This window comes from Babylonia areolata, chromosome 15, assembly GCF_041734735.1.
Source record: "Babylonia areolata isolate BAREFJ2019XMU chromosome 15, ASM4173473v1, whole genome shotgun sequence".
Classification (NCBI taxonomy): domain Eukaryota; kingdom Metazoa; phylum Mollusca; class Gastropoda; order Neogastropoda; family Buccinidae; genus Babylonia; species Babylonia areolata.
The window spans coordinates 145,283-162,500 of record NC_134890.1 but is presented as its reverse complement, the minus strand read 5'-3'; the positions used below and the strand labels follow the sequence as shown (position 1 = coordinate 162,500).

General features: G+C 41.3%; 1 protein-coding gene across 7 annotated transcripts in view; it reads right to left on the bottom strand.

Moving 5' to 3' along the window:
• Positions 1–5,883, bottom strand: part of LOC143290346 (mucin-like protein) — a 90,171-nt gene extending 84,288 nt beyond the window's left edge. For 4 of the 7 annotated variants that reach the window (XR_013056366.1, XR_013056367.1, XM_076599700.1 and 1 more), the window contains exon 1: positions 4,154–5,883. Coding sequence is in view for 5 of the 7 variants with exons in the window: in XM_076599700.1 (XP_076455815.1) it covers positions 4,154–4,364 (211 nt within the window). In the remaining 2 variants the exon portion in view is untranslated. The remainder of the gene's footprint in view (positions 1–4,153) is intronic. The other 3 variants (XM_076599699.1, XM_076599701.1, XM_076599702.1) reach the window with 3 other exon arrangements.
• Between the last annotated feature and the right edge of the window lie 11,335 nt (positions 5,884–17,218).

Below are 17,218 nucleotides of genomic sequence, written 5' to 3'. Positions count from 1 at the left end.
AACACTATCACCTGTATCATTATATCAACAGTGATAACACTATCACCTGTATCATTATATCAACAGTGATAACACTATCACCTGTATCATTGTATCAACAGTGATAACACTATCACCTGTGTCATTATACCAACAGTGATAACACTATCACCTGTATCATTATACCACAGTGATAACACTATCACCTGTATCATTATATCAACAGTGATAACGCTATCACCTGTGTCATTATACCACAGTGATAACACTATCACCTGTATCATTATATCAACAGTGATAACACTATCACCTGTATCATTATACCACAGTGATAACACTATCACCTGTATCATTATAACAGTGATAACACTATCACCTGTATCATTATACCAACAGTGATAACACTATCACCTGTATCATTATACCAACAGTGATAACACTATCACCTGTATCATTATACCAACAGTGATAACACTATCACCTGTGTCATTATACCAACAGTGATAACACTATCACCTGTGTCATTATATCAACAGTGATAACACTATCACCTGTGTCATTATACCAACAGTGATAACACTATCACCTGTATCATTATATCAACAGTGATAACACTATCACCTGTATCATTATACCAACAGTGATAACACTATCACCTGTATCATTATAACAGTGATAACACTATCACCTGTATCATTATATCAACAGTGATAACACTATCACCTGTATCATTATAACAACAGTGATAACACTATCACCTGTATCATTATACCAACAGTGATAACACTATCACCTGCATCATTATAACAACAGTGATAACACTATCACCTGTATCATTATACCAACAGTGATAACACTATCACCTGTATCATTATACCAACAGTGATAACACTATCACCTGTATCATTATACCAACAGTGATAACACTATCACCTGTATCATTATATCAACAGTGATAACACTATCACCTGTGTCATTATACCAACAGTGATAACACTATCACCTGTATCATTATACCAACAGTGATAACACTATCACCTGTATCATTATACCAACAGTGATAACACTATCACCTGTGTCATTATACCAACAGTGATAACACTATCACCTGTATCATTATATCAGTTGTAACACTATCACTTGCATTATTGTAACAACAGTGATAACACTATCACCTCCATCATTATAACAGTGATAACACTAACACTTGTATCATTATAACAGTGATAACATTATCGCCTGCGTCATTATAACATCCGTGATAACACTATCACCTGTATCATTATACCAACAGTGATAACACTATCACCTGTATCATTATAACTACAGTGATAACACTCTCACGTGTATCAATATAACAACAGTGATAACACTATCACCTGCATCATTATACAAACAGTGATAACGCTATCACCTGCATCATTATATCAACAGTGATAACACTATCACCTGTATCATTATACCAACAGTGATAACACTATCACCTGTGTCATTATAACAGTGATAACACTATCAACAGTATCATTATACCAACAGTGATAACACTATCACCTGTATCATTATATCAACAGTGATAACACTATCACCTGTGTCATTATACCAACAGTGATAACACTATCACCTGTATCATTATACCAACAGTGATAACACTATCACCTGTATCATTATACCAACAGTGATAACACTATCACCTGTATCATTATATCAGTTGTAACACTATCACTTGCATTATTGTAACAACAGTGATAACACTATCACCTCCATCATTATAACAGTGATAACACTAACACTTGTATCATTATAACAGTGATAACATTATCGCCTGCGTCATTATAACATCCGTGATAACACTATCACCTGTATCATTATACCAACAGTGATAACACTATCACCTGTATCATTATAACTACAGTGATAACACTATCACCTGCATCACAATAACAACAGTGATAACACTCTCACGTGTATCAATATAACAACAGTGATAACACTATCACCTGCATCATTATATCAACAGTGATAACGCTATAACCTGCATCATTATATTAACAGTGATAACACTATCACCTGTATCATTATACCAACAGTGATAACACTATCACCTGTATCATTATACCAACAGTGATAACACTATCACCTGTATCATTATATCAACAGTGATAACACTATCACCTGTGTCATTATAACAGTGATAACACTATCACCTGTATCATTATACCAACAGTGATAACACTATCACCTGTGTCATTATAACAGTGATAACACTATTACCTGTATCATTATACCAACAGTGATAACACTGTCACCTGTGTCATTATAACAGTGGTAACACTATTACCTGTGTCATTATACCCACAGTGATAACACTATCACCTGTATCATTATAACAGTGATAACATTATCACATGTGTCATTTTAACAGTGATTACACTATCACCTGTGTCATTATAACAACACTGATAACACTATCACCTGTGTCATTATAACAACAGTGATAACACTATCACCTGTGTCATTATAACAACAGTGATAACACTATCACCTGTGTCATTATAACAACACTGATAACACTATCACCTGTGTCATTATAACAACACTGATAACACTATCACCTGTATCATTATACCAACAGTGATAACACTATCACCTGTATCATTATACCAACAGTGATAACACTATCACCTGTATCATTATATCAACAGTGATAACACTATCACCTGTGTCATTATAACAGTGATAACACTATCACCTGTGTCATTATAACAGTGATAACACTATCACCTGTATCATTATACCAACAGTGATAACACTATCACCTGTGTCATTATAACAACAGTGATAACACACACTCAGACACACACTTTTTACACATTTTATGTCTTTTATGCAAATGACAAAATGAAAAGATGTTAAATGAAAAAAAGAGAAACACAGACACACACACAGACTCTACACACAGACTCTACACAGACACAGACACAGACACACACACACTCTTTCCAATTCACATTATCAACATCCTTCCCATGTCAAACTAGGATTCACTGAAGGTTGTGAACAGCTGGAGACTTCCTCAATACAACACACCAATTTTTTTGGTGATTTTTTCTTCTTCTTTTTTTAACAGGAAAACATTTTTAACCAGGATGTTTCGGTTGTCGCTTGTCGCTAGTGATTGTTCACAATAACTGAGGCAGAACGACCATGATGGATCTTGTTCTGTACACACGGACAGCAATTTGGGCTTCAGTTTCAGTTTCGAGGATGTGTGTGAGCATGCACAGAGATCCGTAATGCTACACACCACATTATAAATAAATACATAAATACATATAGGCTGCATTTTCCTAACCTTCGCATTAACCCAACAACGCAATCAGACCTAGGCTGCCTGTCACAGGTTTGTGTAAAGCATTGGCATAAAATATGATTTACATGAAATATAAGACAAAATACAGAAATATGTAATTATAGTGAAGAGAAATACGCCTTTTTATAACATTTTGTAAGATTAAACTGCTCTCTAACCAAATAGTATCTGTGATAAATAAATATGAAATGGATCTCCGATTCATACACACGCTCACAGAAAGGACAATTCAAACCTTTCTGCTTAGGCTCACGAAAACAATTTGAACTGCTTTTTACGGTGAAACACCAAGCCTTAATGAAGTTATTCTTGTTAATATTTCCTAACTGCACAGTTCTGCACAACCATGAAATCGTGACCATCACTGGCGAGTGAACTGGAAAGAGTTTTGCCCAAACCCAAAGCTACATGTGTCCACACGACTTACTGTCCTCCCGAAAACAGAGTATGGCTGCCTACATGGCGGGCCAAATAAATAAACAAAACGGTCATACACATAAAATGTTACATGTCTTGAGTATGTATGTGTGCAGACCTGAAATCTGACTGAATGACGTAGGAAACAAATGATGAGCAGCCAATGGCAGCCATCTGTTGGCTCTACCCTGGTACTGCGGTAGGCAGCCTGTTGTGCAAATGACCCCGTGTTTGTGAAGCGCTTAAAGCTTGGTCTCTGACTAAAGACAGATGCAAAATAAGTATCCGTATCATCAAAGGACTCCGTCTTCGTTAGGCGCTTAGGGCTTGGTCTGTGACCAAGGGCAGGCGCTATATAAGTATCCGTATCATTCATTTATTCATTACCTGGGGATGCGGTGGTGTCCGGTGCCACGGTGGTGTTCTGTGCTGTGGTGTCCGGTGCCACGGTGGTGTTCTGTGCTGTGGTGTCCGGTGCCACGGTGGTGTTCTGTGCTGTGGTTGGACACAGCGCGTACAACACGAGCACAGCCAGAACCACCACCAGAGGGCAGCAGTAGCCGTACGGAGGGCCGCCACGTCTGCTGTGGCTCTTCATGCTGCCGATGTGGTCAGCGTCCCCTAATGCGGAGGTCTACTGCTGTGGTGAAGCTCTCCTGGTGTGGTAAAGGTCTTCCCTGATATGGTATGGTAAAGGTCTGATGTGGATTGGTAAAGTAAAGGTCTCTTGCTGTGATAAAGGTCTTTCCTGATATGGTATGGTAAAGGTCTTATGTGGATTGGTAAAGTAAAGGTCTCTTGCTGTGATAAAGGTCTTTCCTGATATGGTATGGTAAAGGTCTTATGTGGATTGGTAAAGTAAAGGTCTCCTGGTGTGGTAAAGGTCTTTCCTGATATGGTATGGTAACTCCTCTTCACTAAAAAAAAAAAGTCACCTGTGCTGGTCAGGCAGCCTGGCTAATGTCGGAACAATGAGCTGACACCGACAGATAAACCTGCCTGCCTACTCATCCGTCAGTCCAACGGGAGACTCCATCATCATGGTAAAGGCTTGATGTGGTTTGGTAAAGTAAAGGTCTCCTGGTGTGGTAAAGGTCTTTTCTGATATGGTATGGTAAAGGTCTCCTGGTGTGGTAAAGGTCTGATATGGTATGGTAAAGGTCTCCTGGTGTGGTAAAGGTCTGATATGGTATGGTAAAGGTCTCCTGGTGTGGTAAAGGTCTGATATGGTATGGTAAAGGTCTCCTGGTGTGGTAAAGGTCTGATATGGTATGGTAAAGGTCTCCTGGTGTGGTAAAGGTCTGATATGGTATGGTAAAAGTCTCCTGGTGTGGTTAGGGTCTGGTATGCTATGGTAAAGGTCTCCTGGTGTGGTAAAGGTCTGATATGGTATGGTAATAGTCTCCTGGTGTGGTTAGGGTCTGGTATGCTATGGTAAAGGCCTCCTGGTGTGGTAAAGGTCTGATATGGTATGGTAAAAGTCTCCTGGTGTGGTTAGGGTCTGGTATGCTATGGTAAAGGTCTCCTGGTGTGGTAAAGGTCTGATATGGTATGGTAAAGGTCTCCTGGTGTGGTAAAGGTCTGATATGGTATGGTAAAAGTCTCCTGGTGTGGTTAGGGTCTGGTATGCTATGGTAAAGGTCTCCTGGTGTGGTAAAGGTCTGATATGGTATGGTAAAGGTCTCCTGGTGTGGTAAAGGTCTGATATGGTATGGTAAAAGTCTCCTGGTGTGGTTAGAGTCTGGTATGCTATGGTAAAGGTCTCCTGGTGTGGTAAAGGTCTGATATGGTATGGTAAAAGTCTCCTGGTGTGGTTAGAGTCTGGTATGCTATGGTAAAGGTCTCCTGGTGTGGTAAAGGTCTGATATGGTATGGTAAAAGTCTCCTGGTGTGGTTAGGGTCTGGTATGCTATGGTAAAGGTCTCCTGGTGTGGTAAAGGTCTGATATGGTATGGTAAAGGTCTCCTGGTGTGGTTAGGGTCTGGTATGCTATGGTAAAGGTCTCCTGGTGTGGTAAAGGTCTGATATGGTATGGTAAAGGTCTCCTGGTGTGGTAAAGGTCTGATATGGTATGGTAAAGGTCTCCTGGTGTGGTTAGGGTCTGATATGGTATGGTAAAGGTCTCCTGGTGTGGTTAGAGTCTGGTATGCTATGGTAAAGGTCTCCTGGTGTGGTAAAGGTCTGGTATGCTATGGTAAAAGTCTCCTGGTGTGGTTAGGGTCTGGTATGCTATGGTAAAGGTCTCCTGGTGTGGTTAGAGTCTGGTATGCTATGGTAAAGGTCTCCTGGTGTGGTTAGAGTCTGGTATGCTATGGTAAAGGTCTCCTGGTGTGGTAAAGGTCTGATATGGTATGGTAAAGGTCTCCTGGTGTGGTTAGAGTCTGGTATGCTATGGTAAAGGTCTCCTGGTCTCCGCTGGTGTGCAGATTGAACGTCTCCTGCGAAAAGCAAAGAAAGACAACACCCAGTGTCATCACTGTGCTGCTGCTATACTGCCATGAGCAATTTTCACATGGTACTTGTATTTGTATTTGTATTACCCTTTTTGTCACAACAGATTTCTCTGCGTGAAATCTGGGCTGCTCTCCACAGGAAGAGCACGTCGCTACACTAACAGCACCACCCTTTTTCTTTGTATTTCTTTCTGCCTGCAATTGTATTTGTTTTCCAATTGAAGTGGATCTTTCTACAGAATTTTGCCAGGGACAACCCTTTTGTTGCCATGGGTTCTTTTACGTGCGCTAAATGAATGCTGCACACGGGACCTCCGTTTATTGTCTCATGTGAATGACTAACATCCAGACCACCACTCAAGGTCTAGTGGAGGGGAAAAAAATACTGGCAACTGAGAGTGTGATTCAAACCAGTGCGCTCAGATTCTCTCGCTTCCTAGACGGACACGTTACCTCTAGGTAAACACTCCACTTAACTCACTCAGTACGGCCAGTCCTCTCTTCTCCTCTACACAGACCCCTCGGATGTCCAGTGGGTGTCTGAATGACCCAACCTTTGGCTTCCGTCATCAGAATTGTGGTATTCTTTGTCAACATTCACCTCTTCAGTATAAGAGCCTTCCGCTTGCAATATTTTAATGATGGTAATTGGGGTGAAACGCTGTTAACGTCGTCTCTTTCGCCGTTCGTATGGAGAGAGTTAAACCTAACAGTAGAGGAAGAGTGGAGAGTTCTGGAGGGAGTGTAAGCCCTGATGAGGTCAGAAAGGCAGGCAGGCCCAAGGGAGCAGAAAGCAGGGAGCTGTCGACAGTTTGCCAGGAGGCCAGTGATCAGAGAAGACCCTGCACTGCTGCTGTGTCACTGTGGTTGTGTTCAGCTGTGTCTGCTGTGAGCTCACACACAAAGGATAGCACCTAGTGTTGGCCACACACAAAGGATAGCACCTAGTGTTGGCCACACACAAAGGATACCACCTAGTGTTGGCCACACACAAAGGATACCACCTAGTGTTGACCACACACAAAGGATAGCACCTAGTGCTGACCACACACAAAGGATACCACCTAGTGTTGGCCACACACAAAGGATAGCACCTAGTGCTGGCCACACACAAAGGATAGCACCTAGTGTTGACCACACACAAAGGATAGCACCTAGTGCTGGCCACACACAAAGGATAGCACCTAGTGTTGACCACACACAAAGGATAGCACCTAGTGCTGGCCACACACAAAGGATAGCACTAGTGTTGGCCACACACAAAGGATAGCACCTAGTGCTGGCCACACACAAAGGATAGCACTAGTGTTGACCACACACAAAGGATAGCACCTAGTGCTGGCCACACACAAAGGATAGCACCTAGTGCTGGCCACACACAAAGGATACCACCTAGTGTTGACCACACACAAAGGATAGCACTAGTGTTGGCCACACACAAAGGATAGCACCTAGTGCTGGCCACACACAAAGGATAGCACTAGTGTTGGCCACACACAAAGGATAGCACTAGTGTTGACCACACACAAAGGATAGCACCTAGTGTTGGCCACACACAAAGGATACCACCTAGTGTTGGCCACACACAAAGGATAGCACCTAGTGTTGGCCACACACAAAGGATACCACCTAGTGTTGGCCACACACAAAGGATACCACCTAGTGTTGGCCACACACAAAGGATAGCACCTAGTGTTGGCCACACACAAAGGATACCACCTAGTGTTGGCCACACACAAAGGATAGCACCTAGTGTTGGCCATAGCACCTAGTGTTGGCCACACACAAAGGACAGCACCTAGTGTTGGCCACACACAAAGGATAGCACCTAGTGTTGGCCATAGCACCTAGTGTTGGCCATAGCACCTAGTGTTGGCCACACACAAAGGACAGCACCTAGTGCTGGCCCCAGCTGATGGTAACGGGTCAGCCATGAAACCAGGATGGATGAACAAGCCCCCCCACCCCCTTCTCCCTCACATGAGTGGAGGCTTCCGCTGTGGAGTGATGGCCTAGAGGTAACGCGTCCGCCTAGGAAGCGAGAGAATCTGAGTGCGCTGGTTCGAATCACGGCTCAGCCGCCGATATTTTCTCCCCCTCCACTAGACCTTGAGTGGTGGTCTGGACGCTAGTCATTCGGATGAGACGATAAACTGAGGTCCCATATATAGCATGCACCTAGTGCACATAAAAGAACCCACAGCAACAAAGGGGTTGTTTCTGGCAAAATTTTGTAGAAAATTCCACTTCGATAGGAAAAACAAATAAAACTGCATGCAGGAAAAAATACAAAAAAAAAAAAAAAAGGGTGGCGCTGTAGTGTAGTGACGCGCTCTCCCCTGGAAGACCAGCCCGAATTTCACACAGAGAAATCTGATATGACAAAAAGAAATACAAATACAAATATCTCAGCAACATAACTTTTGATCGGATTACTCTGTTTGCCACATACTTTGTTTATAAGTGCAAATTAAATAAAACAGCCAAACATAAAGAAATGTTCAGAAAAAGCCTGAACAGAAAGTACAAAACACAACAATATAAATGTTTTATGGAGTCCAAACAGTCAGAATCCTATACAAAATGGTATCTATGTCAAAGACTTGTATAAGTACAAAACACAACAATAGAAATGTTTTATGGAGTCCAAACAGTCAGAATCCTATACAAAATGGTATCTATGTCAAAGACTTGTAAGTACAAAACAGAACAATATAAATGTTTTATGGAGTCCAAACAGTCAGAATCCTATACAAAATGGTATCTATGTCAAAGACTTGTATAAGTACAAAACACAACGATATAAATGTTTTATGGAGTCCAAACAGTCAGAATCCTATACAAAATGGTATCTATGTCAAAGACTTGTTGGACATGGCTTGTGAATTTTCATGTGTCTGCATTGGCTGCACTAAGTTAGCGTGTTCCTGTGCTTGATTCTACCTTGTATGTTTGACTGTGTCCTGCTGCCAACATTGTAACGCTTGTTTGTGTTCTGGAGATTTACATTGCTACTGCTGCATGAATTACCAAGGTGACAATCTACTGTCTGTGTGTACTGGAGATTTACATTGCTTCTGCTGCATGAATTACCAAGGTGACAGTCTACTGTCTGTGTGTACTGGAGATTTACATTGCTACTGCTGCATGAATTACCAAGGTGACAGTCTACTGTCTGTGTGTACTGGAGATTTACACTGCTTCTGCTGCATGAATTACCAAGGTGACAGTCCACTGTCTGTGTATCTCTTTCCATTCCTTTTTTCTGTGTATATCAAAACTGAATTTTAGAATTAAAAAAATCTTCATCACCACAAATCAGTGACAATACAAACGTTTTGAGTTCCAACTCAATACAAGGGTGAAATTAAACAAGAGAAGAAGAGACCAAGAAAAACAAGTCATGACATAGTCAGTTCAGTTTCAGTTTCAGTTTCAGTATGTCCAAGCATGCAGACTGATCTACCTATGATAAACCATGTCTGCTATGAAAAATAAAATGAAATAAAACACAATACAATACAATAACATAAAATGAGATAGAATAAAATGAAAGGAAATAAATAAGCCGTGGCATGAAAGGACGCTGACTTTGAGGCATTCATTATCAAGTCTGAAATTATCAATGAAAATACTGATGCCACAGCCATCCACTGTGGCTTCAGCCCATGTGGCAGGATGTACACTGTTCGTCCTCACATAGGACATGCCTGCATCAACCACACCACAGTGACACTGACATTTGCAATCTTAGAAAATGTAGAAAAATTATCGCTCTCAAAGTCACGTCCATGTAAGTTCATGTGTATACTGGACTGTTCAGTTCCTATTTTCTCATTTGAACTAAAACAACATGCCCAGCTTTGAACAGCACGACATTCAGTTTCTATTATGTCAGGAGAAGGACTCAATGCTCAGCTTGTTTCAGAGACTGACACAAACTTACAGCTGGGCCAACAGCAAAGCGAGAGCTGTATGATCAATGGTTTCTCCAGTCAATGGGAAGTCATTTACAGCTTAGTCTTCTGTGAGGGACTATGACTCTCAAACTTGGAGGCAAGACTGCACTGGCTCTTAGTGCTGCAGCCTTGGGGGCTAGTTGGCCTTTAGGAACCATCCCAACACTGACTGTCCTAAAACCCTCTTGCCCGAGACAGTGGGGGCGCAGTTAGAAAACACAGTCTGGTATAATCAAATTCTAGCCCCGACAGTCAGGACAGCAGCTGCCCTCTGTGCTGTTCTGACGATCATCGTCGGACACGACTGATTGTCAATCATGCATTTTATATCAGGAGAAATATTGTTATTTTTCCTTGCTCATAATACAAGCTGCCACATTATTTACTTGCCTTCACATGAGAACTTGACCCGCTGTTGATGGGGGGCACACAGAGATGTGTCTGGTCCACTCACTGTCCAAATCAAAGCAAAACCCGTATTTCAAAATGCGACTTTGACTGACACTTCAGACCAGGCACAGAACAAGGCAGGAGGAAAAAAATAAAACTGACAAAAAACAACCAACAAAAAACCCAACCAGACAATATATTTCCCTGAAAAGGACACTTCAATAAACCAGGAAAAACACAGGTGTGAGAACATGCACCCCTTCAAGCACACAAACAGACACACACCAGCACACACACACACACTCCTTCTTCTTCTTCGTTCGTGGGCTGCAACCCCCACTTTCACTCGTATGCACACGAGTGGGCTTTTACGTGTATGACCGTTTTTACCCCACCATGTAGGCAGCCATACTCCGCTTTCGGGGGTGTGCATGCTGGGTATGTTCTTGTTTCCATAACCCACCGAACGCTGACATGGATTACAGGATCTTTAACGTGCGTATTTGATCTTCTGCTTGCATATACACATGAAAGGGGTTCAGGCACTAGCAGGTCTGCACATGTGTTGACCTGGGAGATGGGAAAAATCTCCACCCTTTACCCACCAGGCGCCGTCACCGTGATTCAAACCCGGGACCCTCAGATTGAAAGTCCAACGCTTTAACCACTCGGCTATTGCGCCCGTCGACACACACACTCAAGAAAGAGGGGAGAAAAAAGAAAAAGAAAAAGAGAGGTGCCTTTGTGACAAGGTCGTTGAACACTGGTGGCTGCCTTGTGACACACCAATATAAACAATGCACTCACTTCCTCACAAACAGCACGTTCAGCTTCACACGCAGACGCTCTTTCCACTGTCAGTCACCTCTTCAAAAGAAGCAGCAAAGAACAAACAATTCACTAAAACTGCAACACCTGCCACAGGTGGGGGTGTGGTGCTCACACTCCACTAGACACCCCCTCTGCAGTACAACAGTGACAATTTGGTCACCAACAACATGGATAAAAACCCACGCGCTTTTCTCTGGCAACTGATTGATTTTCACTCTCCGGGAACCCAGGCAGCACAGATCAATGTATGAGCCAGGCAGGTGTGTGTGAACCTGCACAGGTTCGGGTGATCGACACAGGTGATGCCGCCGTGCCAGGCAAGAATGAAGCAAATGTGCAGGACTGTGCAGACGCAAAGCCCCCACCACTTCCCCTCCACCCCCTGCCCTTCCCTTAACCCCTTCACTGCTGTGACAAGGAATGGTTGCTGGAAGGTGTCACCTCACTGCTACAGACAGTCAACAGGTCAGGATACCAGTCACCATGCTCTATCTGTATTCCTTCTTCAAGGGGTCACCTCACTGCTACAGACAGTCAACAGGTCAGGATATCTTCTTCAGGGGGGTCACCTCACTGCTACAGACAGTAAACAGGTCAGGATATCTTCTTCAGGGGGTCACCTCACTGCTACAGACAGTCAACAGGTCAGGATTTCTTCTTCAGGGGGTCACCTCACAGCTACAGACAGTAAACAGGTCAGGATATCTTCTTCAGGGGGTCACCTCACTGCTACAGACAGTCAACAGGTCAGGATATCTTCTTCAGGGGGTCACCTCACTGCTACAGACAGTCAACAGGTCAGGATATCTTCTTCAGGGGGTCACCTCACTGCTACAGACAGTCAACAGGTCAGGATATCTTCTTCAGGGGGTCACCTCACTGCTACAGACAGTCAACAGGTCAGGATATCTTCTTCAGGGGGTCACCTCACTGCTACAGACAGTCAACAGGTCAGGATATCTTCTTCAGGGGGTCACCTCACTGCTACAGACAGTCAACAGGCCAGGATATCTTCTTCAGGGGGTCACCTCACTGCTACAGACAGTCAACAGGTCAGGATATCTTCTCACCATGCTCAATCTGCATTTCTTCTTCAGGGGGTCACGTTACACACTTTTGCCCAGTGATAGAAAATAGAATGAATAACAATTATGATCATCATAATAATAATAATCAAAGTAACAACAACAATAATCATGATGATGATGATGATAATAACAACAACAACATTAACAACAATATAAAAACACCACTTAGGAACACACAAAAGTAGTACTTGCACCAAGAAAAAAAACCCATGCCATAGTGATCGCTTTAATTAGCGAATGATAATACTAACAATATCAATACTAAAACTAACAGTAATAATGAAAACAACAAGCCTCCTCCTTAGCATCATCATCATCATCATCATCACCATAATAATGGAATTCATAATCTCCTTCAGACAGATGACCAGAGTTACTTTATTAATGCCAATATAGGAGGTGGGGGGGGGGGGGGGGCATGGTTACAAAAATTCACACCACTGGGCACGGCACTTTGTCTATAATCAAGACTTACAAATAAGACAAATCAAATGTTTCAACACGCACACATGCCACACACACACACACACACACACACACACACACACATGCCATGCCTTGCCACACACCAACACCTGAAAGCTGATTTGTACAGATGTGTTTTGGGGCCAGCAAATAGATAAATTTTAAAAAATAAAATGTAGAAAACAATTTATTCTATTTTCCTCTACCTATTCATTTTTTTCTTTTAATGATTTATCTATTCATCAGCTTGATGGTTTATCCATTTATTTGTTTAACTATCTTTTTTTTTCCTCCTCTCCCCAAGGCCTGACTAAGCATGTTGGGTTACGCTGCTGGTCAGGCATCTGCTTTGCAAATGTGGTGTAGCGTGTATGGATTTGTCTGAACACAGTGACGGTCTCCATTCAGTAACTGAACTGAACTTCTGAGGCCAGATTTGAACTGTGATTTCATTTCAACATGAACTGAACTTCTGAGGCCAGATTTGAACTGTGATTTCATTTCAACATGAACTGAACGTTGAGGCCAGATTTGAACTGTGATTTCATTTCAACATGAACTGAACTTTTGAGGAAAGATTTGAACTGTGATTTCATTTCAACATGAACTGAACTTTTGAGGAAAGATCTGAACTGTGATTTCATTTCAACATGAACTGAACTTTTGAGGAAAGATTTGAACTGTGATTTCACTTCAACATGAACTGAACTTCTGAGGCCAGATTTGAACTGTGATTTCATTTCAACATGAACTGAACTTCTGAGGCCAGATTTGAACTGTGATTTCATTTCAACATGAACTGAACTTTTGAGGAAAGATTTGAACTGTGATTTCATTTCAACATGAACTGAACTTTTGAGGTCAGATTTGAACTATGATTTCATTTCAACATGAACTGAACGTTGAGGCCAGATTTGAATTGTGATTTCATTTCAACATGAACTGAACGTTGAGGACAGATTTGAACTGTGATTCTATTTCAACATGAACTGAACTTTTGAGGACAGATTTGAACTGTCATTTCTTTCTTTTTTTTCTTTTTTTTTTTGTCACACACACACACAAAAAAAGAGAGTAAAAAACAACAACAACAACAAACAACAAACAAACTGTGATTTCATTTCAACATGGACTGAGCTTTTGAGACCAGTTTAGAAGTGCGATTCTATTTCAGCAGGACTCAGTGGTGTAGGGGTTAAAGAAGTTTATCAATCACTGCGGGTGTTTAGATAAAGGGATGACAGCAACAACAGGTTCCTGTGCTGTACACTTCAATATCCCCCACTCCTTCTGTACTGCACACACATGTGTGTGTGTGTGTGTGTGTGTGTGTGTGTGTGTGCATATTGTGTGTGTGTGTGTGTGTGTGTGTGTGTGTGTGTGTGTGTGTGTGTGTGTGTGATGTTTACATCCTCTTTCATCAGCCAGCTCACTTCTCTTCTCTTTTGGCCACTTTTTTTTTTTTTTTTTTTAAATATGAAATTCCATAATACCTCAACAGCTATCTCTCTTTCTCTCTTTCCTGCTCCTACCCAACCCTACTCTGAGTGTGTGTGTGTGTGTGTGTGTGTGTGTGTGTGTTTTATGTGTGTGCATATTGTGTGTGTGTGTGTGTTTTATGTGTGTGCATATTGTGTGTGTGTGTGTTTTGTGTGTTTGTTTTGTGTTTGTGTTTTGTGTGTGCATATTGTGTGTGTGTGTGTGTGCGCGCGTTTGTGTGTGCATATTGTGTGTGTGTGTGTGTGTGTGCGTGTGTGTGTGTGTGTGTGCATGCTGTTTCGTTCTAATGTTTGCATTCTCTCTTATCAGCTCACTTTTCTTCTCTCTTTTCCATATATTTCTTTCCTTAATATCAAATTCCATCATGTCTCAGCAGCTATCAGTGTGTGTGTGCGTGTGGGCGCGTGCATGCTCTTATTTTCAGATAATCCCTCAGGTGACAGCAGAACAAATAACTGTTGTTTGCATTCTACCCCACCCACTATCAGACTATGTTTACACACACACACACACACACACACACACACACACACACACACTCTCTCTCACACACACACACACACACACACTCACACACACTCTCTCTCACACACACACACACACACACACACACTCTCTCTCTCTCTCTCTCTCACACACACACAAACATACACACACACTCACACACACACATCAGAAGGTGGATACCAATGAGAAAATCAGCACAGCGATATACATTCGAGAAGGGGTCAAGTACACTCCATGCCCCAGCCCCGTTCCACCAGATATACCAAATATTCATTCTTGTGCTGTAAAAGTCCAGTATAATTCTTCACTCTTAACTGTCATTTCTGTATACCTACCTCAGGGTCCAAATGACTTTAATACAGAGTGGATTCGAACATTACGGACAGACCAGGACAAAAAAGTTCTCATCACGGGAGACTTCAATGCACACTCGCCATTTTGGGAGAAAGACTGCCAGTCGATCACTAGCAATCGTTTTATTGAAAACATTGTAGATACTTCTTTATACCTACTTAACGATGGCAGAATAACACGGATACCAGACAATCCAAGTCATAGAGCAACTGCCATAGATCTCACTTTAATCTCACCAGATCTGGCACCAATATGTGACTGGAATACACTGGATGACACTCTTAATAGTGATCATTTGCCTATTATAATAAGACTTGAATCTAAAATGCCTCAGTCAATAGATCCAAACGAGGATAAGATCCCAAAATATAATTACCGACATGCGAACTGGGATAAATTCACAAGTTTACTTTCATCGTTTCAAATTTGCAACATAAACGATACAGACATCAACAGTTTATATTCGACATTTACAAATGTAGTCATCACCGCTGCAAATGAATCTATACCCAAGTACAAATCGGTTAAAGATCATAAGCACTCTGGTAATATCTGGTGGAATGAGGCTTGTGAAGCAGCAAAGAAAGAAAAGAAGTCAAAATTCAAAATATACTTAAAAGTACAATCCATCCCAAATCATTTAGAGATGAAAAAGGCTAAAAATAAAGCAAATAGTGTTAACGCACAAGCGAAAAGGCAGTACTGGTCGTCTTTCTGCACAAATGAAGTTTTCAATCACAAAGATATGCAAAAGGTATGGGAAAAACTAAAATCAATGAAAAATGGAATATATTTACCACAATGCCCAATTAAACTGGACCATACAGATCTACCTTCAAATATTGAAAAGGCAGAGGTTTTTGCTGACATGTTTGGTAATCACAGTAGAATCACTGGTTTGTCAGAAGAAAATAGAAAGTTCAGAGAAAGCCAAGAGAAAAATGAAATATACCAAGGTTCAGAGAGCGTAAATCACCTATATATAAATAGTGAAATAACACCAGATGAAATAAAGGAATGTCTCTCAAATCTCAGCAGCAAAAAAACAGCAGTTGGTTTAGACGGAATTTCAAACGAAATGTTGAGACATTTGCCTGGAAATTTGACTGATTTCTTACACTTAATTTTAAAGAAATGTTGGTCTGATGGTGACATTCCTCTTGTATGGAAACAATCAATTGTTGTCCCAATACACAAACAGGGCAAACGCAGAACAGATAAAAACAGTTATCGACCAATTGCCTTAACATCGCATGTATGCAAACTAATGGAAAAAATTGTTCTAAAAAGACTTGTTCATTATTGTGAGAAGCATAGTGTAATTCCTGTAAACCAAGCTGGCTTCAGAAAAGGTAGATCCTCCACAGAACATCTAGTCAAACTGACTACACAGGTAAAGCAACAGTTTGCAAGGCGAAAAAACGTACTAGCGACTTTTTTTGATGTGAAAAAAGCATACGACCAAGTGTGGCACGCTCGACTTTTATATAAACTGAAAAATATCGGTATCACAGGCAACATGTATGATTATATCAGAAGTTTCTTATCAGATAGATTTATACAAGTAAGAATAGGAAACACCTACTCAAACCCCAGACAATTACATATGGGGTTACCACAAGGATCAGTAATTTCGCCAATTTTATTCAATATATTATTAGCAGATCTACCTAACAAGCTAGCTAAAGATACAGTCTTGGTTCAATTTGCTGATGACATTTGTTTATGGATGAAGGTGACAATGAAAAATAAAACGCCTACTAGGACACTGAATTACATAAATAAAATATACCAGCGGGAACTTGATAAAATCAGCAACTTTATGACGGGAAATGGCTTATCATTGTCCTTAGAAAAAACAAATATGATGCTATTTAACACAGGATCAGACCCAGAAAAGCTCCC